The 23886-nt window shown below is 42.7% G+C and overlaps 1 protein-coding gene and 1 non-coding gene across 3 annotated transcripts in view; one reads left to right on the top strand and one right to left on the bottom strand.

Moving 5' to 3' along the window:
- Positions 1 to 23886, bottom strand: part of Tmem144 (transmembrane protein 144) — a 42710-nt gene that overhangs the window by 16273 nt on the left and 2551 nt on the right. The window contains exons 1-6 of one of the 2 annotated variants that reach the window (XM_028880118.2): positions 16541 to 16736; positions 12965 to 13133; positions 10554 to 10676; positions 7770 to 7869; positions 5928 to 6008; positions 1411 to 1492 (exon numbers count right to left, since the gene is read on the bottom strand). In XM_028880118.2, coding sequence (XP_028735951.1) covers positions 1411 to 1492; positions 5928 to 6008; positions 7770 to 7869; positions 10554 to 10676; positions 12965 to 13073 — 495 coding nt within the window. In that variant the 5' untranslated portion in view covers positions 13074 to 13133; positions 16541 to 16736. Of the gene's footprint in view, positions 1 to 1410; positions 1493 to 5927; positions 6009 to 7769; positions 7870 to 10553; positions 10677 to 12964; positions 13134 to 16540; positions 16737 to 23886 lie in introns of those variants that run through there. The other variant, XM_037206680.1, reaches the window with a different exon arrangement.
- LOC114700501 lies at positions 8845 to 8949 on the top strand. Its single transcript, XR_003735699.1, has one exon. It is a non-coding gene; the product is annotated as a U6 spliceosomal RNA (small nuclear RNA).

Raw genomic sequence — 23886 nt, forward strand, 5'->3', positions numbered from 1 at the left:
CCTAGAAGATCTAGTAGGTCTACCATGTGTCTCTTCTCAAGTTGTGTTTGTTTGTTTGTTTCTTTTTCTTTTTCTTTTTTTTTTTTTTTTACTTTGTTCCATCGTTCAAAGCCTGGTTAGCTGGGAGGCGTCTAGATCCCTGGATCAGGTGAGGAACACAAGAGCATCCTCTCGGGGCCAACTCATCTTTTCTTGGAGCACACAGTGCTTAAAGATGCCTGGGGATTAACATCCTCGTCTCTGTTTTTAGGTCAATGTAATGAAGGCATCAGCCATCTTGGTAGATAGAGGTTTGGGTAGGGGTAGAGGGCAAGGGTAGGGGAGAAGTCCCGGCACAGAGGTGAAGCTGCCAGGGAGGCAAAGCCTGCAGGCTGTGGGTGTGGGCTCAGCGGGTGGCCAGCAGCCAGGCTCCAGAGCAGATGCGGAGGATGGCTCAAACTGAAGGGCTGGCCCTGGCTCCCTGGCAACATGGACGATACCTCATGCAAACTTTAGAGTAGGACCCTGGACATCTGGGCCATGTCACGTCTCCTTAAGGTTGGCCCTGTTTAACACTGACTGGCTATTCCAGACCAGCTTGTATTCTTCATGGTCAAAACAGTGCCTCCTTGTGTATTTTCTGTCATTGTGGTTAAGCAAAGCATGATAAAGATAAAACCAGAAAGGGAAAGAAAGTCAAGTCCATTTCCTACCGGCACATGATCTCACTGACCATCATCATCTCCCTCTGCCCATTCCTTCCTTCTCTCTACTCCTCACCTCCTGCTTCCTTTCTCCAAGTTACTCTCTCATCTCTCCACAGGGCTGTACAAACCTTAAATGCATCATCAACGAAAAGCTGCATTCGTACACCTTGTAGGGATCTGTTGTCAAAAAAGTCAGCCTCATGCTTAGGAAGAAGTGTCACCATGGAAACCTGACCCATTTCTGATAAACACGCTGAACTATTTTTATAGCCGTGAGGGATGGAAAACATCACCTTCTCACATGTATGTCAGAGTTATGTTTTGTCCTTACATCCTGTGGTGGTTTGAATGAAAATGGCCCCCATAGGCTCATAGGGAGTGGCACTATTAGGAGGTGTGGCCTTGTAGGGGAAGTGTGTCACTGGGGGTTGGGCTTTGAGGTTTCAGAAGCTCAGGCCAGGCCCAGTGTCTCTCTCTCTCTCTCTTTCTGCTGCCTGCTGATCTGGATGTAGAGCTCCTAGCTACCTTTCTGGTACCATGTCTGCCTGTGTGCTGCCAAGCTTCTCACCACGATAGCAGACTAAGCCTCTGAACTGTAAGCCAGCCCCAGTTAAATGTCTTCCCTATGAGAGTTGCTGTGGTCACGGAGTCACACAATCGAGACCCTAGCTAAGACACATCCAAATCTTAGGTTTCAAATCCACTCGTCCCACACAATACTCACAGGTTCTATTATCAGTGGCGTGTTGTCCACGTTGCACGGGTTATTCGGAAGTTCACTTTTGATGAACAAAAATGTGAGAGCACTGAAGGAAAATACATTCCAGTGAGATTTACCAGGACACGTGCGCGCACGCGTGTGCGCGCACACACACACACACACACACACACACACACACACACACACATAGATCCTACTGAGTCCAAAACAAAATGATAGGAAGAATGGATTTTATGAGATTAAATACAGCACACATTTTTGTATTGTAAAGGTGGAAATTAAAAGTGGCTACGGTTTTTAGTTAGAATCCCTGCCTTCAATTTGTCATCTCACACAGATGGAACAGGAGGTACCTGTGGCGTTTTTTTTGTAGGGCTGTCCAGCCTGGTTCATAGTTAGACAAGAGGACTGCAGCCCTATGAAAGGCGAAGCTGGAAACAAAGGTCTGGACTTCCCGACAATACAGAATAGTGACTGAGGTGGGGGTCGGGGGAGGTGGGTGGGAGACAAATGCTCCAGGGAGAGAAGGTGAAAGGAGTCAGAAGGAGCAGATTCTCGGATAATCCACGACACATCATTTTATTTTTCTGATAGGAAAGGAAATCTGTCAGGAAGCTGAGGAAAGAGGATAGCAAGTTCAAAGCCATCCTGGACTACGTGGTGAGGCCTTACACAGGCAAGCAAGCAAGAAGCAAGCAAACAAGCAAGCAAGCAGCAAACAAGCAGCAAGCAAACAAGCAAGCAAATCCTCTGCTGTTTAAAAGCCCTAGAGTGGTCTCAGTTGTATAAGCAAACTGACTGGCATATGTTACACAGGGAAAATGTGAAACTAGCCATTATCTTACCCATCCTTTAAAGACTGGACTGTACAGAAGACTGAAATGACCATTTAAAGTATAGAAAGCACAGCAGCATTCTGGCTAGAGAGATGGTTCAGCGGGTAAAGTGTGTGCTGTGCAAGAATGAGTGCCTGAGTTTGAGTCCTCAGACCTTACATGGAAGCAAACACACGCAAGGAGAGAGTATGTATTCCTAATGCTCCCACAGAAAGATGGGAGACTGGGACAGGAGAGTGCCTGGCATGCTGCAGGCCAGTTAGCCTGGTGTATGCAGCAGCCCTGAGGCCTCTTTCAAAAAAAAAAGATGGAAGTCTGAAGCAGTTAAAGGCTCCCACTTTCACAACTGAATTTAGGCTCCAGTTCTCTGAGGACAAACAGCTCTCTCTTCCAACAAGGCCCTTACGTTCAGGGTCCAGGGAGAGAACAAACACAGAGGGTCTAAGTCAGCCTCACAGTATCTCAAGGACAAACCCAGCAGACCCTTCTGAGTAACGTCCAAGCTTGTGCAGATATGTCCCACCATGATAAAACTAAACCCCAGCCAATCAGAAATATACTAACCAATTAAATAACTGACTCTGAAACTCCCCTTAGCTATACATAAAAAGATCTTGTCTGTCCCTCTAGAGGTTGTCACTATTTTGTACAGGTGAGCAACTCCACATGCATGTGGTATAATAAACGCTCTTTGTTCCTACATACTATTTGAGTCTGGGGTCTTCCTTCAGCATTTCCTCGGACCCTACAAGCCAAGGACCAGTATCTGAGGTTGTCCTCTGACCTCCATCCATATGCCATGACACCTGTGCACCCAAATTCATACATGAATATGTGTGTGGGCACATACACACAGGGACACCCCCCCACACACACAGAGAACCCCCCCCCCTCCCGACACACACACACATACAGGCAGCACACAGATACACACAGGCACATATATCCACAAAGACAGATAGACACACATGCATACATACACACACACAGAAAACAAAGCCACATCTGTAATCAATAGAACCATATTTCATATTTTTCATACTACCAAGAGCTCTAAATTCATTCATCAATGCCCTTCAAAATGAACCAATTAAAGCTATTCAGTTAAACTAATTAAATAAAATATTCCTGCAGTTCCACCCAGGAGAGCAATACAGATGGGGGCTGACTGCCTGATAGGAAGAGATCCCTGCATTCCCTGGCTGCAGATCCAGTTCTTAACAGAGCCGCAAAATTCCTTCAGTGCACCACCTAATTTAACATTGATTGAGCCACCAACGAATGTCCCAAGGGGCAACTATGTGTGAATGTAATAGTACAGGCATTTGGGTCCTAAGTGTCCCCAAAAGGCTGTGCTAAAGGTTTTTGGTGACTGATCTACTTGCTATGGGGAAGCAATGAGCCTTTAAGAGGCGGGGCTTAATTAGAAGTTGGATGGTTAGAGGCATGCCTTTAATGGGGCTTGTTGGGGTTCTCTGTCTTTCTCTTCTGTTCCCTGTGGTAGATGGCTTTGCTCCTCCACACTCTTTGGTTACCCTGTGCAGCTTCTGCAAAGCCCCCAAACCATAGGGCTGATTTATCATAGTCTTTCCATGTGGAGCCTAAACCATATGTTTAGATATACAAAGCTTTTCAAACATTTATTTTTCAAATTATCTTCAAGATTGCCACTGGTATTACCCTCTCTTTCCAGATAAAGAAACCAAGGGCTTGGAGAAAATATCTGTCCAAGGTCATATGGGTAGAAACGCCAGCATGTGAGGAACTGATGTGTAATTTAACGAAAATTTTGTTTTTCTAAAGAAGAAATTTGGAGTGTGCTTAATGTACTGGATAGACCAACCTTAAATTATTACCATTAAGTTAAAACTAGACTTGCTAAATTAGAATTTTACAATGTGCAGAAATTATCTTAGAACTACTGTAAGCTAGAATTCCACGTGAACCATATACGACCCATAAAACTGCCTCTAGCCAAATGTGTCAAGAATTTACAGTTTTAGAATAAGCTTTGCTATTCGCCCCCAATTGCCTAGGGACTACCCTCTAAGGCAACATTTCAATGACAAAGAGATTGTTCCGGAATGTGGCTGGGGAAAAACACCATTACTAGAGGAAGGGAAATATACTGTTCTTTCCCTGAAGACTAAAAAAGTACTAAAATCTTTGTAGGCGATGCTATTTGTTATGTGCAGCACTGACAGTGGATATAAATGGAATCCAGAGAGAATAGGTGACTGAATTTAAGGTGACCTAATTCTTGCTTGAGTTTTACTGGCGACACGCCACTGTGTAGAGATTCAAAGTCATTTTCATCCCCATTGATATAGTACATACAAGTAGAGGGACAGACATGGGCACCTAAGTATTCAAAAGAGAATGTGAGAGGTGAGAAATTGGTGACAGTTAAAAGAATGAATGGGAGAACAGGACGATGGAAGCTGGAATGAGTGCTCGGCAAAGCTCTCCTTACCTGTCATCAGCCATGACATGCTAAACTCAAGGTATGCACATTCCTACATTGTAACTTGTTCACTGCCCTTCACAGCATGACGCTGTCTCCTCCTCTGAGGCCAGAGGCATGCATTAGCATCCCTGTGCCAAATTAGCCACCCTAAAGAAGGACCCAGCACTTAGCCCTTTGCCGTCCCCTTCGTCAAATCCACTGTAGTGATTTGCAGTCCTGGATTCAGCTAACCTGGACATGAAACACAAGAGTGGTGAAGCAACCTGGCAGATCTGATATGCCGAAGAGGACCCATTAAGTGTCGTCTTCTAGTGAAAAGGTGGACGTTCTCAGCTTTAAAAGAAAAAAAAAAACAACTGCACTGAAGGTTCTGAGATCTATAATAACAAAGCTAACTCATAAAGTTGTAAGGAAAAGATATTTCTGCTACCTTTCCTGTCATGCTGAAACTATAGAAGTACAGTCTTGGTGCTTAGTTAAAAAGGAAAAAGCGTGATGTCATAATGTTTGATACTCCCTGTGTTTCAGGCATGCTCTGAGGATAGCGCATCCCCCCCTCCCCTTGGATGAGGAGTACTGTACTAAATAGACTCAGCGACCATTTCAGAGGCATAGAGGGAACCAGCAGAGTATTGACTTGGATAGTATGCTTTTGTTAGCAAAATAATTTAATACATTCTGGTTCGCCTTCATGAGCAATGTACTGTGATTCTCTATCTAGCACAGATATTGGAGTTGAACTTCAGAGCAGTTAGGCGATGTTTCCCAGTTTCTCGGAGCTTCTGAGAATTAAAACTGGAGTTCCTGACCCCCTGATTTGATAATTCTTGTTCTGGAAATGAGCCCTGTTGTTGAAAATGAAGAATCAGGAACCTTACATAAATTTTATGAAATGTAGGTTTGAAAAAATGCAAGGACATCTAAAGCTTTAGGACACAGGGCTGGAGAGGTGGCTCAGTGGCTAAGAGCACTGGTTGCTCTTCCAGAGGACCCGGGGTTTGACTCCCAGCATCCACATGTCAGCTTACAATCATCTGTGACTGTAGTTTTAGGAAATCTGACACTTTTTTTCTGATTTACTCAGGCACCAGGCACACACATGATGCACATACATGAAGGCAGAACATTCATACACATAAATAAAATAAATATAAAACAAGTCTTTAGAAAGCAGTCTGAATGCCCAAAAGAACTAGTGTCTAGCAATGGCTGCAGACCTTATTACTGACAGCCCAGCTCCAAAGGAATTCAGCATGGGGTGTGGCACTTCTTCTGCATCCATTCCAAACCAGCCAAACCTGGAAATTCAGAAGAATATCAAATCAGATACTGATAAAATGTTTTCGAGTAATGCTTAAGAGAATAGACAAATCTTGGCTCTTTCATGCACTGTCTAGCTTTGGGTAAGTTACTTTTCGACAGTGTGCCTCCAGTTTCCATATTAAAGTGGAAAAAAATAGTGGCTGAGGCATGGTGGCACATTCCTGTAACCCCCAGAGGTAAGACAATAACTCAAAGCCAGTCGGCCACAGCACTCAGGAGGCAGAAACAGTCAGATCTCTGAGTTTTGAGGCCAGCCTGGTTTACACATTGATTTCCAAACAAGCCAGGGCTACACAGTGAGAAAACTATGTGAAAACAAAACAAAACAAAACAAAACAAAACAAAACAAAACAAAACAACAAAAACCAAGCAAATCAAAACCAAACCAAACCAAAAAAATGCCACAGGAAAGTGTGTGTGTTTGCACGTATGCGTGAATGCTTGTGTGTATGTGCCTGTGCACACACATGTGTCTTAATGCTGGGAGTCAAACCCAAGGCCCTGCGCATGCTAGACAGTACTCTAACTCTAAGCTACATCTCAAGCCCTTCTGTAATATTTGAGGTATTTAAAATGACTTCTTGGTGAAAAACTCCTGTTCTTTGACATCAACTTACACTCTTGTTATCATGGTTTGTGACTTTGTCACAATCATTAGCATTCATTGTGAACAGCCACCCATGGGGAAGAGAGTGAGGCAACCAGAAAAAAAAGCATTGTATTGAAACAAATAAAACTCCGGGGTGGGGGTGGGGGACAAAAGAAGGATGCATATACTGTAAGTTAGTGATTGGCCTTGCTGTTTTGGGGTAGTTACAATGTTTTTGAGTACAGGAGGGGTCTTAAAGTGAGGCAAGAATAATGTTCTCTGTTCTCATTTCCCCTCATGTGAGAAGCACATGTGATACTAACCATGAGCATCACACGCTGTTCATGCAATGTCCATGATAGTATCGTGTTCCCATCCAGGCCACTGTGTGAAGCGGGAGAGCCTCTGCTGATGTAGCTAGTACCACTGGGACACACAAGGTTCAAATTTGTCTTTTTAGTTAGCTTAAGTTTCCATTCAAAGGCCGCCTGAGGCTCGTGACACACCCTTTGGACAGCACAACTTTCTAACTAGGGTTGAAAAAGTTCTCCTCATAGAGCCAGAGTGTTTTAGGTGTGGCTGTCTCCCTTCTCTCCGCCACTGTACTGCAAAAGCAGTTACAGACAACAATACTTAAATGATTGAATGTGGCTACATCTCAATAAATCTTTACAAAATGCTGGGGAGATGGAGCCATAGATTGTTGCTCTATTCTGAGGAAGAACACCTACTTTAGAATTGGTCCCTGGCTAGAACTTGACCTTCAGCATTTCAGCCTCTTTGGGTGTCAGCTCTCTTACTGTGCTTACCTCATACAATTGTAAAAGTCAGGTGAGAATGATACACATTAACATGTCTATCAAACTACCCTGCAGTAGAGAGGGAAAGCAGGCATCAGCTGACTTCCTCTCTACTTGTGTCCCAGATACAGCTCCTTACTTTTTGTTTCGATATCCTTTGCTCTATGTCTTCATCAAATATCTAGGTCATTTACAAAGAGCTTCAACATAACAGTTAGACATGGCTATGTGTACCAGCTATAATCTGAGACTAAGAATCAAGTTGTTTCTCCTGGTATGGCTAAACCCCAGTTTAGATTGAATGCAGGCTGCAGGAATCTCAGCTGAGATCATTTGAGTTGTGTTACCTTGAGCTTGCCCAGCCAGTTAAGGTATTAAATGATCCCCAGATGAGGATTCCAAGACCTAAACCGATGGTTTTGATAATTGGGACGACAGCAATGTTCCCTGTAGATACAATACATAGGGAAAACAAGGGTTAGTTCCAGTACAACAGATACATTTCTAAGTTAAATTAGTGGTTTTGTTTTTTTTCCTAACTTCAACTTCTGCCCCAACTGAACTTCAGGATGTGGTCTGCACTCACTGGCTGTCTTTCCAGAGTCTCACCACCATTACCTTATGCTCTTGAGGGTCACTCAGGGCCAATCCATTATAGTGTTGAATGTTGTCATTAGCATGGTTGCTACAGAGACAAGGTCTTGCCGTGTTGCAGAGGCTAGCTCCCACTCTTGGCTCAGGAGATCCCGCCCTTCCCCGGTAGCTGGGACTGTGGCTGCTGCACCATACCCAGCCCATTGCTGCTCTTTATAAAACAGACTACCTTCTCTGCATCCTGACTCCATCCTGCAGGTTCCTCTCGAAGGTTTCTTCTTTAGATTTGTGAGTCCCCTTTGTCCCTGCTCTCAGCTGTTGATCAGGGACCCGTGTGTTCTGTAACGCAGCTGTAGTCTAGTGCAACTAGTTTGAGAGTTATCCTATGAACTGCTGAAGCAATTCTGCCCGTAGGTGTCCTTCACTGTGGGAGTGTTAGAGGCTTTCAAGTCACATGGTACCCTGCTCCACTTATTTTCCTATTTAGAAAGTTTTCCTGGTCTCAAGGTGTTGATGTCTCCTTTCTAACCCTATATCTCCCTCCTCTCTCTCCTCTGTGCCCTAGACCGGCTGCTTGTTACAAACTTTCTCAAGTTTGCCTGCCTACTTCTTTGCCTTGACCATAGTGAAACCTTCTTGAGGGACAAACGTCCGGTGTCTATAATGATCTACACAATGGGCCTGGTGTGGTGGCACATGCCTTTAATCCCAGGACCTCTGTGAGTCAGAGGCCAGCCTGATCTACCATGATACCCCTTCTCAAAAATATAAATGCATACCTTTTTAAGAATTATTTAATTAAAATAAAATTTCAAAAATTAAAAAAATGCTCATATTGGCAGTGCACATATTAAAATTGGAGTGATACACCTAAGATTATCATGGACCCTGCACAAGGAGGGCATACAAATTCAAGAAGCATTTCATATTTTACACCAGCCTTGACCCCCCCCCAAAAAAAAAATCTGCAGGTTTACAAAAGAGAGATGTGTCTCATCTGCAATTCCACTCGGAACAGAGGCAGAAGGACTCAGAGTCCTAGGCCAGCCTGGGCTGCATATAGTGAAACTCTGTCTCCAAAAGCCTAGAGGGAATGAGTGAACGCTGTTCATTTTCCCAATTTCAGATAGTAAACAACCACAGAGGAACATACATGTGAGATACGGTAATGTAAATTCTAGTGGAAATGTAAAGTTATACTTACTTTGATCTCAGCTTAATAAATCTTATTAAAATCTCATAGGGGGTGGCACTATTAGGAAGTGTGGCCTTGTTGGAAGAAGGGTATCACTGTTGGGGTGGACTTTGAGGTTTCCTATGTTCAGGCTACCTCCCAATGTCTCAGTGAATTTCCTGTTGCCTGCAAGATGTAGGACTCTCAGCTATTCCTCCAGTACCATGTCTGCCTGCATGCCGCCATGCTCCCCATCATGATGATAATGGACTGAACCTCTGAAACTGTAAGTGAGCCACCGCAATTAAAGGTTTTCTTTATAAGAGTTGCCATGGTCATGGTGTCCCTTCACACTAATAAAAGCCCTAAGACAGCCCTTCAAAGACTCAAATGGGTCACCAGTAGGATTTTAACATTTTCAATTTTATTTGCTTCTAACAAATTTATCTCTTAAAGATTTTTAATAATTTTATTTGTTAAAATACAAAAAGATGAACTTTCCAGAGGGAGTTCATGTAGAAAAGAGAACTGTTTCTGATTGGTTAACTGGGAATATAAATTCTACTATAGACTTCAAGGAATTGATAAAGCAACAAGGACATTTTTTGTTTTCTGTTTTCTTTGTTAAATGTTACTCAAAATGATTACATGCCTCTACTTGTCAGTTTTTAAGGATAAGGTTTAAAAATGGTGTTAACAAAGAATTACTCTTTATTAAAACATGTTCTGATAAACATGCCTTAGAAAAGTCAAATGCATAAGATCGCATCTGAGTTATACTTTAAAAGGATCAAATATCTTTACTATAATAGTTTTCTAGCAGGAACTTATGCCGTGGGATAATGCTTTTGTACACTGGTTTAATAAAACACTCATTGGCCAGTAGCCAGGCAGTAAGTATAGGCAGGATAAGCAGACAAGGAGAATTCTGGGAAGAGGAAGGCTGAGTCAGGAGACACCAGCCTGCTGTCCAGGGAGCAGCATGTAATGGCACACAGGTAAAGCCACGGAACACATGGCAACATATAGATTAACAGAAATGGACTGAGTTTAAATGTAAGAGCTAGTCAGTAGTTAGCCTGAGCTAATGGCTGAGCAGTTTTAATTAATATAAGCCTCTGTGTTTTTACTTGGGAATGGCGGATGAGAGAGATTTGTCCTGACTGCAGACCAGGCAGGACACAAGAAAACTCTGACTATAAACTTAAAACATTTAAAGGGAAAAAAAAATCAGGAAATTTCCAGGAATATCTGAAAGGAAAACAATACACAGCCCATGTTATCTGCATTTAGTGACTGAGTCACTGTGCCTTTTCTCCTGGTTGTGAGTATGACCACTGTATTAGGTGAATACACATATTACCTGTTGCCCAAATGAAGCCACCGAGCATCGCAAAAGGCCAGAATTTAGGGCAGCGTAGTACCAAGTTGACCACTAAGGCGACCAGCCAAATGGCAGCACAGAGTACCCACTGAAGGAACATCCCTGGAAATAAGACAACCTGGCATTACTTGGCGGAACGATTTGAGTATATGTATGTTTAAGAATATCTGTAAGATGTTCTTAGAAGAACAGCCACAAATTAGGAAATGTCCCCACAGTGGGCATGTGGCACATTTATTCTTACAACTACTCTGTGTCATAATTGACCCCATCTCAGATACCAAGAAAGCAAATTTGAGCTTAAGTAACTTGGCCCCAAAGCTGGTAAGGACATTTTTAACTGGACTCTAAACCCTAGATGCTTGACTTCAAAAGTCCACAGTGTGTTCCTGCTTAACATCCTATTTCACCTGCAGACAAATCAAGAAATTTCTGTCAAGGAACTCTGAGAAGACGAAGGCTGTATTTTCACTATGATGCCAGTGTCATGGCCACTGTCAAAACATGCACTGAGACCTTCCAAACAGTGCAGCAGTAACTTAAATCTTGGGATACAAGTGGCCATTTGTGGCTCACCCTGCTGGAGTTTAATTTCTGTGATGAGACAGATTTTTACAAGCCTGAGATTCAGTCTCCCAGGCCAGGGCTCCTCTGCTTCTTATGATATAAGATGCTGCTGGCGGCCACTTACCCGAGGATGAACATGGCAGTGGCCATTCAAGGCTCCCGTACCATCAAGGCTTAGGGACTGAAAAGATCAAGGCTTAGGGGTTCAATGAAGTGCCAAGGCAGCTGCAACACCACGCTGCCACTTTTGGTTCCAACTTGTACGACTTTTGTCTTTTGCTGTTCATTCTTACAACAGAGTAGAGGTAAAAAAAAAAAAGTCTACTAACCTCCAAAACAACAAAACAGTATTGGAGAGGAAGAAAATCTTTATGCTGCAGGTGTGAAATTGGAAACGAAAAGCTGGTGAAACTTGCTTGGTTGGGGGAAACTCAGACCAGAGCACTCGAATATGTGCAGAGGCCTTGGGTTCAGTTTTCAGAAACACACACACACACACACACACACACACACACACACACACACACACGCGCGCGCCACTTGTTCAGGATCACAAACCCCGCAGCTAGGCCAGCTGCCCCTTCTGGTTATTTTTCTATTAGTTTCTATGCTTGTCAAGCTCCAGCCAAGGAGGTAAGATTTGTAACCCTGCTGTCTAAGGAGTATGAAGACTAAGGAACCAGGGAGATTTAACTATAACGGGCTAGCGTGGTGGTACACACCTTTAATCCCAGCATTTAGGAGGCAGATCTCTGAGTTCGAGGCCAGCCTTGTCTACAAAGAGAGTTCCAGGACAGCTAGGGCTATGTAGAGAAACCCAATCTCCAAAAACCAAAACAAACAAACAAAAACAAAAATAACTGAGGAGTTACCTCCCAAGAGGTGCTCACTGAGTAAGTTCACTGAGAAGTCCCTTCTGACTTCCAAAGGGAGGTCAGAGAGCAAAGGTCTTCCAAAGGCAAAAGCAACTCTTGCTTCCCTTCACTAGCCATCAGCTTGTACTGTTTTGCTGCATGGTGACATACTCGTTTCTAGAAATTACAGCGCTGTGCAAAACCACACATTGAAAACCTCAAAACAGAACGAAACCCGGTTTGGGGGATGACACGGAAAGACGGCACCAGCAATGTATTAAAAAAAGAGTTTGAACTAATGAGGTGGCCAAGTACAGTAACAACGCACTCCACACAGCCCCTTAATTTAGAAGGACTGGGGGTTTTGTGAGGAAGGAGCACCGTGAAGAACGAAGCCCACGGACTGCTGCAGGGCTGCCGGAATGGGGGTCTGACATCAGATGTGCACAGTTTTGTGGCAAAGGATGTGTGTCTGTGTGTACGCAGATGGTAACTGAGGTGCACAGCTTTGTGTCGAGGAGTGTGTAGGTTTTGGCACTGCCCCGTGTCTTTCTTTAATGGGGAGAAACTTTCTGTGTTCGCCTTTCATGGTTAGTGAGAGAAGAACTTGTTCACTAGTCAACAGTGTGCGTGATGTTCCGATTGGTCTCTCATGTATCAACTGTGTTTTCAAATGAATGCTGAGAGCAGAACTGGCCATAACGTACCTATTTTATAAACACAGAGCCACAGGCAAGAAGCTTTTCTAGTGGTACCCGCCTTGCTTTATCATGGAGTACAATCTGGTCTCCCTGTCCTGACTTACTCTTGGTGTACTACAATGGGCACTGGGAGATGATTTATGTGAGTTCTATTACTATAATCAATAACACAGTTTTCTTTAGCTGTTATTTTTAAAAGATAAAACAAAAACAAACAAGTAGCCAAGATGCTTAAAAGCAAGTTTGGGTTAAAAAAAAAAACAATTACCATCACCGGTGTCATATTTTTTAAGTGGTACAAAGTTGGAGCCAAACAAGACAATCGCTACAGCAGAGGAGAGGTAGCCCGTGGTGAAATCTGTTCCATTATTGCTCATGGTTGCAGGGGTGGCAGACAGCGGATGGTCTCACTTTCAGTCTGTGTTTTTCAAAAGTCTCTGAAACAAAAGAAATAAAATGAAGGCGAGAAGCTGTGAACCTGTGAACCAGTTGTGATCAGGACACGAAGTCCATTGATCAAAAGCAGCTAAGGCTCCTTTTTTGCAGTTAGTCAGGTCATGATGCAAAAATCTATCATTTATACAGGATACTCACAGTTCATGTGTTTCATTTGTTCTACCAATAATTTTTTATTGCTAACTTATAATAAAATAAACCAAGTGTTTTTTTTTTTCCTTCAGAGTTTGAAAATCTAACGTTTTACAAGATCTGGATCCATTTTTTCCTATATTACAAAGATGATTTCTCTGTAAAGCAGACTGGCATGGTGAACAAATCTCTAGGCTTGGAATCTATTTAACTGGTCGTTGTGTCAATCAAATTCAAAAGCACCCGAGAAGACTTTCAGAACAATGAAGTGCTTTATAAGCAAAAGCGTTTGCTGTGTTCCAGACCCGAGCCTAAGGGCACATGCAGGTTGTATGGCCGTCACAAATTCAGAATCTTGTCTTTTCATTAGTATACCTATAGTAAGCAGTAAGTCCGTAGTCAAAGAGTCTTGTCTGAGGTACAGCTCAGTGGTAGAACATGTACTTAAATATGCACTGGGACCTGGATTCAGCCCTTAGCACAGTGCACACACACATGCATGCTATATACATGTATAAAGAAACAAATAATCTAACTATTCATATTTTTAAGCCAAGGTAGAAGAAAATGCTTCATGAATCTTGTGGAGTCTGAGCAGCAATGAGCTGTATAAGAGCGGCCTGTAGAACAGCAGCTGGCTAGGCATCCCAGCTATACAGTCTGGGGGCACCAAGCCACATACAGATAACCAGGCTTTTAATAAAATTAGTCAGCTCAGGAAAAGGAAAAAAAAATTCAGGTCTTCAGCCAAATTATGTTTCAAGTACTTAGTCACCACCCGTGTCTAGCAGCCACCAATCTGGACACTGCAGATTCTAGAGTTTTCCAACACTGCAAAAATTTCTATCAGATACCATTGCTGCATACAAGTGCTGGTTCCCCAGTGAAGAGAAGTAGCAGATGGCCGTGGAGGTGGCTCAGTGGGTAAGGGGCTTGTGACGTGAGTTCAGATCCTCAGCACCCACTTAAAAGCTGGAAAAAAGCATGTGACTGCAACTTCATGGCTGGGTGGGGAGGGAGCAGAGACAGTAGGTTCACACGGGCTCAGTAGCCAGCTAGTCTAGCTTAAATGCTCAGTTTCAAATTCTGTGAGAGACCCTGTCTCAAAAAGTTAAGTGGAAGGACTGGAAAGATGGCCAGGCAGTCAAAAATCAATTGCTACTCTTCCGGACACCTAAGCTTTTGGTTCCCAGTACCATTTGGACGACTCAACCATCTGTAAGTCCAGCTCTAGAGGACCCAACTCCCTCATTTGGCCTCTACAGGCACCTGCACACATGTATACACACAGGCACAAACAAACATCCATAAATAAAAACAAAAATAAATCTCTAAAAACATACTGCTTGCAAGCTACACAGGGAAACCAACCCTGTCTCGAAAAACCAAAAAAAAAAAAAAAAAAAAAAAAAAATACTGCTTGCTTTGGCATCACATATACTAAAGTTAAAAAAAAAAAAAGATACAGGAAGGAGGCTGGAGAGATGGCTCAGTGGTTAAGAGCACATGCTGTCCTTCCAGAGGACCCAGGTTCGATTCCCAGCACCCACATGGCAACTCACAACTGTCTGTCACTCCAGTTCTAGGGGACCTGACAGCCTCACATAAACATATATGCAGGCAAAACACCAACACATATAAAATAAATAAATAAAAAAAAAGATACAAGGAAAATTAGACTGGTCCAGACAAATTTCGTGGAGCTTTTCATATTTTATAGAGTTTTCTAATTTTCTCAGTTAAACAGTAACAATAAAGTAGAGAACCCTAAAGGGAGAGACTCATGTCTTCCTCTGACTGCCACCTGTGCACTCATGCATGCACCCACACATACATCACGTGCATGCACACAAGAAGAAAAGGATCAAGCCCACCAGTAACCAAAAGTCAGATGTTTCTCGGTGGCAGTATTTGGAAAAGCCTGCTGAACGTGAGTCACTTAGGAAAGCTGCCAGGGACTGAAAATACAGGTTTAGTAACTAAGAAATCATTTCTTTTCTGTTTTAATTAAAACAGGCAAAGCAAGTACATGGATCAGAGGACAGTGCCTAACCACTGAAGGAGGCAGATTATTGGACAGAAAAGAGGGTTCCACTAACGATTATTGACGGGCAGCCCCAGGTATCAGCCGGGATTGAAAGGATAAAAATTGGTAGTGCAGATCAGAGCATATGACCTCATTTGACTGCTGGGTCAGCTTTGGTCAGTTCACTCACAGCACACAGCTCCCACACGGTTCAGGAAGCACGTGATCTAATTCCGTGTGTACTGACAATCCCAGGCAACCCCGAGGAAGGCTGCATACACCTCGTTCTAAACTGGTGACATTTCTTTGATAAAGAGGAGCATCATAACTTTACCAAGCATTTATCCCCAATTCCCTTGGAGCACAAACCTATCTCAAACCACTCCTTTGAAAATCTTATTTTCGGCTCAGGTTGGTAGCAAACTAAAACCCAGCACTCAGGAGGCAGAAGCAGTCAGATCTCTGTGTTCAGTTCCTGCCTGGTTTACATAGTTAGTTCCAAGCCGGCCAGGACTATGATAATGAGACCCCGATTTTCATTATCATTATTATTATTTATTGATTTCTTAAGTTAAACTCACAGCGTGCTAGTTGAGCGCTTTGCTCAGCTGAAACCCCCAGCCCTTATTTTCACTTTTTTTTTTTTTTTTTTTGAGACAAGTCTCACAGGCTTTTCTAGGCAGGCTTAAAACTTGTGATTTATTCCCCACATTCATTTAAAAAAATTTTTTTTCAGGACAATAGAACCATAAACATCACATGGTTCAGATAGCACGTGACCTGCCCATACACGTTTACCTTAGGCCGGATGTCAATCAGGCAGCAGCCATCTCAATAGTTCAGCATTTCCCCGGGGAGTGGGGGGAGTAAAAGCTTTAAACATTCTTCAGTTGAACAGTCTCAAGACCAAGTATCTTAAGGTTTACTTGTTCAGTGACCACTGATATTTTATTACACCACGTTAATTCTTTCTCTTCATTACTGGTATGTCTGTTTTAATCAGCCCTTCCCCTCCCTCCAAGATAGTACCGGCTGCTCAGATCAATACTGCCTGCTCTAGTTCAAAGATTTCATTTCTGGTTTCCTTTAGTTTCCTCCAATCTAAGGGCAGCTTCGGCTGTCTCTGGGCTGACGTCAGCGGTGCTGGCACGAAGAACTTGCTCTGAGAGTTTTTCCCAGAAGGGAGTCACAGGGCAGTCCTCAGACCCCGGCGATCTGGTGGGTACTCACTGTGCAGGCAGCAGAGGCCAGCCGGGCTCTTCCTAGGACTTCCTGCCGGCGTCTGGGAAGGACACCCGAGTCCCCTCCCAGGCAGAGGCTCCGGACACCCTCCCAGTGGAGGGCTGGAGCTCAGTCAGGTGACTAAGGAGTCAGCAAGCTCTCTGTCAATCAGCAAGTTAACCAGAGAGGTTCTTTGCTCTTAAAGAAGAGAGATGTCAGGGAGTAGCAAGTCACCTACTCTTGAACATCACACCTTTATCTGTGTGGTTTGTGGATAAGCCAAAAACAGAGGCATTATAAAAAAATGACCAAGTTACCCCAATCTGTTCTTCCTTGTTAGGCATAGCTCTACTCGTTGTACCCTCTTCCCTCTTTTTTTTTTTCCTTTTTAAACTCTGAGACAGCTTCTCACAAGGTTGCCTAGACTGGCTTGCACTTACTCCATAGCCCAAGTGGACTTTAAGCTTGTGATCCTCCAGACTCAGCCTCCCGTGGAGCTGGGATCATGGGCCTGGACAAAGGCATCTAAACCACTAATGTGTGTGTGCAAATGTAGTGTGTACTAAGTGGCCTGTAGGGCTGTCACCTTTGCGGCTTGCTGGCACATTGCAATGGCCGAGGAGAGTGGCTTTATACAAAACCACACACTGGAGTAGCTAAGGTAAAGCTTGGCCCAGGAGTCAATTTCTTTGAAAGTGTCCTCCAGGAAACTTGAGTGGGAAAGCAGGCTGTGAGTCATACTCTAGATCAAGACTTGTCCCACCTCATCAGCTATAGGAATCATCAGGGCAATGAGCTGGAGTGCAGGCTCCTGACACCCGATAGAGATTCTGAGAAAAAAAAGCAGCCTCTGGTGTACAATGTAGATTTGCTTGCTTTGGACCCTCTTCAGCAGCTGAGAATGTGTGTGTGTGTGTGTGTGTGTGTGTGTGTGTGTGTGTGTGTGTGTGTGAGAGAGAGAGAGAGAGAGAGAGAGAGAGAGAGAGAGAGAGAGAGAGAGAGAGAGAGAGACCTCTCCTAGACAGCAGTGCTGGTACTGGTGCAGCAGGACACAGACATGGACTTGAAGATGAGGAAGTGCTAGGTTCCGCCCTAGTCTAAGTTTAAAGCAGGCCTCTTGGGGTGGCATTGAGCTGACGCCATCCACTAACGGATCATGTGAGGTTCACAGGAAAGAGAAGCAAAGTGGAGACGTTAAAGATAAGGTTTCTGGAAAGGAAGCCTTGCTCCCAATGCGGCATGCATCAGACATCCACATTGGGAGGCAGAACATTAATGAATGAAAGAAGCTAAGCATCTTAAGTGAAATGATTAATTTAGCAACTGAGAATATTGAGAAACAACTCTCTGTTTATGGGTATACAGACTGTAGGCAGAGATTGCTTATTGAGTTCAGTTTTATGTACTTTACTATTAATTAATTTCTTTAAGTTTTTGCATTAAATTGAGGGGTTTTAACCACCTTACATCAAGCAAGTCTATCAGCATCATTGTTTCCCAAAAGTATACACTCACTACATGTATGTTACAGTTTGGTAAACCCACATGTGAGTTCAGTGGTTTGCATTGTTATTATCATAGCTGCTGTGCTGAACAGCCATCTTTCATGTCACTTTTCTGTTTTTGGGTACCATAAACTCCCACCAAGGAACACAAAGCTTTCTCCTCCCAGTGTTAGAGATGGAACCCAGGACCTTAGCACACACTAAGAAATGCTTCTCACCGAGCTATGTCTCCAGTCCTTTGCCATCTTTATGTATTCTGGATATGAACTTTTGGATAAAAACTTGGTAAATGTCATCTCTGGTTTTGTAGGTTGTCTACACCCTGTTGTTCTTTGCTATGCAGAACTTCTTAATTTGATAAAATCTTATCTGTCAGTTCTTGCTATCCTTTCCTGAGTTTGGGTGTACCTATTCAGAAAATCACTGCCTGCAACCAGTGTTTGGAAATGTTGTCCCTATAATATTTTTCTAGTGATTTCAGGGTATGAGGTTTTACATTTAGGTATTTGGCCCATTTAATGTTTACATATTTATTTATCTATCAATCATCTATCATCTCTCTGTGTGCATGTGTGTGTGCATGTGCATACGAGTTATGAACAACTATTGGCAAGTTGATGTGGCAAAAGAAACTCTTCCAAGCTGTTGGTGGGAATGTAAACTAGTTCTCCTCTGTGTACAACAGTATGGAGGGTCAGAAAAAAAAGACAACATAAAAAACAGGACTCTGATCTTACTCACTGGTACAGAGCTTACCTAGCATGCTCAAGTTCCCGGGATACATCATGAGCACCAAGGAACAAGGAAATAACAACAAAAACTGAATCGGACCAAGCAACCCCACTTCTTCTGGGTACAAATCCAAAGAAAATGAGGTGAGCATACTGAAGACAAGCCTGTGTGCTCGAGTTTATTGCAGGACTCAAACTGAAAGTGAAAGTGAGGTGTAGACACGCACAGACTCGTTGGTAAAAGAGAATGAAGTCCTGCTGTTTGCAGCACATTGGATGGAGCTGGAGGATATTCCATTAACTGAAATAAGCTAGACAAGCACTGAATGCTCTTGCTCACATGGAGACTGAGAAATGTTGTCTCTCTAGTACAACAGTGATTTTAGGGACTGGGAAAGGTATGGGGGGATGGTGGATTTGATTGGTGCATATTGTGTGCATGTATAGACATAGGTGGAACCTCCTAAAGAGGTTCAATCAATACATGTTAATACATGTATTAATGCAGGTACAATCAATACATGTTAACGAAAACAAACACAGGAAATGCTACTCTAGTCAATGAACCAGTGACACAATGAAAGAGCCTTACTGCTAACATGGAGAAATTTTAGCTATTTAGATATACAATCAAAGTGGCCACAACATTCCCTCACAGTGAAGTCTGCTTCAGAGAGAACCTCCAGCTCTCTTCAATTAAGGAAGACCTTGAGAAGATGATGGAAGGAAACATTTTATGGTAGCCAAGGTTGGTGCATAAAATGAAGACGTGGTTTCCTTAACAACAAGCAAGACAAAGCGGCAGGTGCTGATGCCAAAGCTGCAGTAAGTTACCCAGAAGGCCTTGCAAAGATAAACAAGGGTCACTGTGCCACACAACGGATTTTCAGTGGAGAGGAAGCAATCTTCTCTTGGAGGAAGATGCCATCTAGGGTTGTTACAGTCAACACCTGGCTTCAAAGGTCTAGGGAAGAGGCTGGCTAATGCTGCTGGTGATTTTAGTGAAACCAATATCCATATTAGGAAGGGAGCTAAATCTATCTGGCCTGTGCCCCAAGAATGGAACAACAAAGTCTGGGTGTTGGCAATAGGTTTGCCATATGATTTACTGAATATTTTAAGCTCTTAGTAGTGATAGAGAAGAAAAAAACTACACTTAAAATACCCAGGCACCCTCTTGGAAATGAATAAGATGCCTGCTAACACAGCATCTATACTGTGGTCAAGGAATAATGTTGAGTTTTAGGTCTCATTATTTAAGGAATAGATTTCATAGTGCTGTAGTTGCCGTAGGTAGTACTTTTTCCATTCTGGTTGATACGAAGGCCAGTTGTGATTTGTGGGGAAATGTCAAAATATCAACATGAACAGAAATTTGAAAGAAATTGATTCCAGCCTTTGGGGAGAACAGTTAGGGTCTTGGGACTTTGGTGGAAGAGGGAATTGCATGGGACAGAAGCAGTAAGAGAATTATAATAGAGGTGGGGCCTGAAGATGCTGCCAGGGGGAGGGGAATGGAGAATCTTGCATGGGGGACTCAACTGGGAGACTCAGAGGAAGTCAGATGTACAATACTGAGGAGAGGTAACCAAATACATGACAGAGTGTAGATTAGTATAAATGGGTTAATTTAAGTTTTAAGAACTAGTTGGGAACAAGTCTAAGCTAAGGCCAAGCTTTCATACTTAATAAGAAGTCTCCATGTCATTATTAGGGAGCTGGCAGTCTAAAGTCTGACTACAGGGGATGCTACAGAAGTCTTTATTGGGGCTCTGCTGAGTCTCAAAGGGAACATATTTCAATGGCCTGGGTAGAGACCTAACATTCCAAGATACCCAAAACATGAGAGTTAATCCAGCTGGGCCAGTCAGTCACCAGACTCAAAGACAATGCCCAAGAAAGGCTGGTTTACTTTAAGGAATGTTAAAGAGATGAGAAGAATAATTATTGCTTTATTCAGACAATGTGCCTTTCTCAAACCTCTGAGAGTATAGAGTGGCCCTCCATGAGGCTTAGTTACCTGTTTGCCTTTTTGAATCTGGTCTCAGAAAGCTGTAACATTTCCTTTCTATTCTTTCCTGTCTCTTTCTTTAGGATTTGGACAGAGAATACATATGCTTTCCCTGGTATTTTGGGCTTTTTACCTCTATTTCTCAGAAGCCACCCTCCATCATCCACAATGTGACTGCCTTCAAATGGCTGGGTTTCCTCTGCTCCACCTTCCTCCTCTGGGTCCACTTTGCAGCTTGCTTGTCCCAGGCCTTTTCTTTTAAACCCTTTCTTCAAGAGTGTTCTTCTGAGTCGATGAGTAAAATATTTTATTGATAAGCCTGAGAACCCAAAAGAGTGACCCACAAATTCCTTGTTAACACATGGCACACTGGTGAGACACTTTAGAATTTTCATTTACACCCCCAAACCTCCTTACCAGTAAGGAGCAATAGTCCTGCTCTCTCTCTCTCTTTCTCTCTCTCTCTCTCTCTCTCTCTCTCTCTCTCTCTCTCTCTCTCTCTTCTCTCTCTCCCCTTCTCTCCCTCCTACTCCGACTCCTCCCTCGCTCTCTCCCCCTCTGTCTGTCTGTCTCTCTTTCTTATATGCACACATACTTTTAGACTCTGCATATGAAAGAAGATGCTTGAATGTTCTTTGTTTTCCTATGACCCTCTCTTGTTCTCTCTTCTCCCACTCTCTTAAACCTCATCCTCATCCTCATCCCACATCCTTCCTCTTTTGCTTTCATGGACATGTACATTTCTGTTTAAATCTGGATTCTGCACATCAGAGAAAACAGGGTCTTTCTGAGTCTGGATTATATCATTTTGCATTATGGTCTCCAGTTCATCCATTTCCTTGTAAATAAAATTAGAAAAGTCATTTAATCTTAAGCATTGGCTTTTCTTCATCTTTTTACGTGGTCAGAGTTACAAACTGTATAAAACACTAGGATTTGTAGTTGTGTTTGCTGTACCACTCAAAGGGCTTGGTATTCTCTTCGTTTACAAGAAAAATATGGCACAAACTGAAAACCAACGCTCTTCTTTAGAGAAGAGAATTGAGATCATAGCTTGGACTTCTTGCCTGACAGCTGAGAAGCTCAGTAAATACCCAGAATCACATCTTTCCAGAGGAGAAAGAGTCTTTAGAGCCAGTGACAGGCTGGGGGAGTGAATGATGAATCTCTAGCAAGTTGGTACAAGGGTCCACTGACTACACGTGGGAACTCTGGGTGAGTGGAATGGTGCTAGGGGGCACCTACAGGTAGGTGAGTTTTACTTTTTAAAACATTATTGGATTTTCAAGGTGAGGATTGGAGGGTTGTTTTTTTTTTTTTTTTAGTGAAGAAATGAAGATTTTCCTAAGACAAACAAAACCTTTAAAACTTTTAGTAGACCAGTGTTGGAAGAAATATTAAAATTCTCCAGAGAGAAGAAATATGATATAGATCAGAAACTCAGACTTCCATGAAGGAAAAGCTTCAGAAAGGGCATAAAGGTGCAACTAAACCTTTTAATTTCAGTAATGATGGTTATTTATGAATGGCAGACTCTAAGGGACAGGAGGGAACATTTGAAATTGTCTATAAGACAGAGCTTGACCTGCCTAATAGGTTGCTTTTTAATTTTCTTTTTATAATTCTGAATTGAACTTGTGGCCTTATTGAGCTGCATCCCAGGCCTAAATTCTCACCATATAGCTCATGTTGGTGTCATAATCCTAATCATCCTCTGGCGGTCTCCTGAGTGCTGGCACTGTGGGTGTGTGTCACCACACAGGGCACTGTGCTACAACAGAAAACACTCTGCTGATTCCGTTAGATTATGTAGTCACGGTGTTATTTAATAGTAGACTAAGAGTAGTTGAAAACATCTACTGGGAGATTAAAAAAAAAAACCACCCAAATAATTAGAGCAATCCCTACAAAATTTTCCAAAAGATGTGTATTGATATAGTAAGAAAAGGGAGAAAATAGAATCTTACAAGTATAGAATTAAAACTAGAGAAGAAAGAAAAAAGAGGGATCAATGAGAAGCAAAGAGTAACAAAGACTAAAATTCAGGACCTAAGTTTACGTTGTTGATGAGAAACCCACCTTAATTTTATTAATAAGTATACCGATTTAGATAGACGGACAAAGATCCAGAGGAATCTGGAGTACCATCTTTATCTTCAAAGGAGAGCAGACCAGGGGATCACCAGAGATAAAGAGGAGCATTGTGCAATGTTGAAGAAGCCATTTTTATAGTAAAACATACGGAGCCTGCCTATGTGCCTCACAGCAGTGTCCAAGCATGTGAGGCAAACAGGAGTAAATCGAAGTGAGGGAGAATAATTAGGTCTTCACCACTCTGATGGAATAGACAGATATGGATAAGACTCCAGGAAGGACACAGCTAAACTGGACCCAGTTGAATAGTTACATGATATTTCATTAAAAACAACAGAATCTTTTTGCTTCCCAAGCTCACTTGGACCAGCAAGTTAAATTGGCTATATCTTGTACAACATGCAACATAAAGATTAACTCTAAGGTACAATTTATGCTTTTATTTCTTCAGAATAATGTATCAGTGCTGCATAACTTTTCACACATTTAGTATACAGAGGCACAATGCTAAGGCAGCTAGGAGAAGAGGGCTGAATGGGAACTTTGTGCTATCTGCTCAGTTTTCCAAGTGGACTCTCCGAACGCTTGTTTGGCGTCAGGACCTCTTGCAACATGGGAGTGTGGGAGGATTTTTTTTGTTGTTGTTGTTTTGTTTTGTTTTTATTTTTAAATCTCAGCTATTTACTTATGTCCTCTATTTTCTGAACGATTTCAAACTGAGTGATTCTGCTTTCTGCTTGGAGGATTTCCATATATAATGAGAAATTAAGAATGGTGTGGAGGCAGAGCCAAATCTGCTGATCTCGTTGCATTATGTAACCATGCTTTTTCATGCTTTAAAAGAAGTTAAATCCTTAGCTTGTTTTCTTTCATCCCTCCCTCTTCTTTCCTTCCCTCCCCCCACCAGCCTCAACAGCATCCTGTCAAATTTTTTCCTGAAAGACTTAAAAGAAGAGAGAGAAGGCTGTAGCCACTGACTTCTAAAGCAGCTGAGGCCATGATCCACACTCCACC

This window comes from Peromyscus leucopus, chromosome 6 (genome assembly GCF_004664715.2).
Source record: "Peromyscus leucopus breed LL Stock chromosome 6, UCI_PerLeu_2.1, whole genome shotgun sequence".
NCBI lineage: Eukaryota > Metazoa > Chordata > Mammalia > Rodentia > Cricetidae > Peromyscus > Peromyscus leucopus.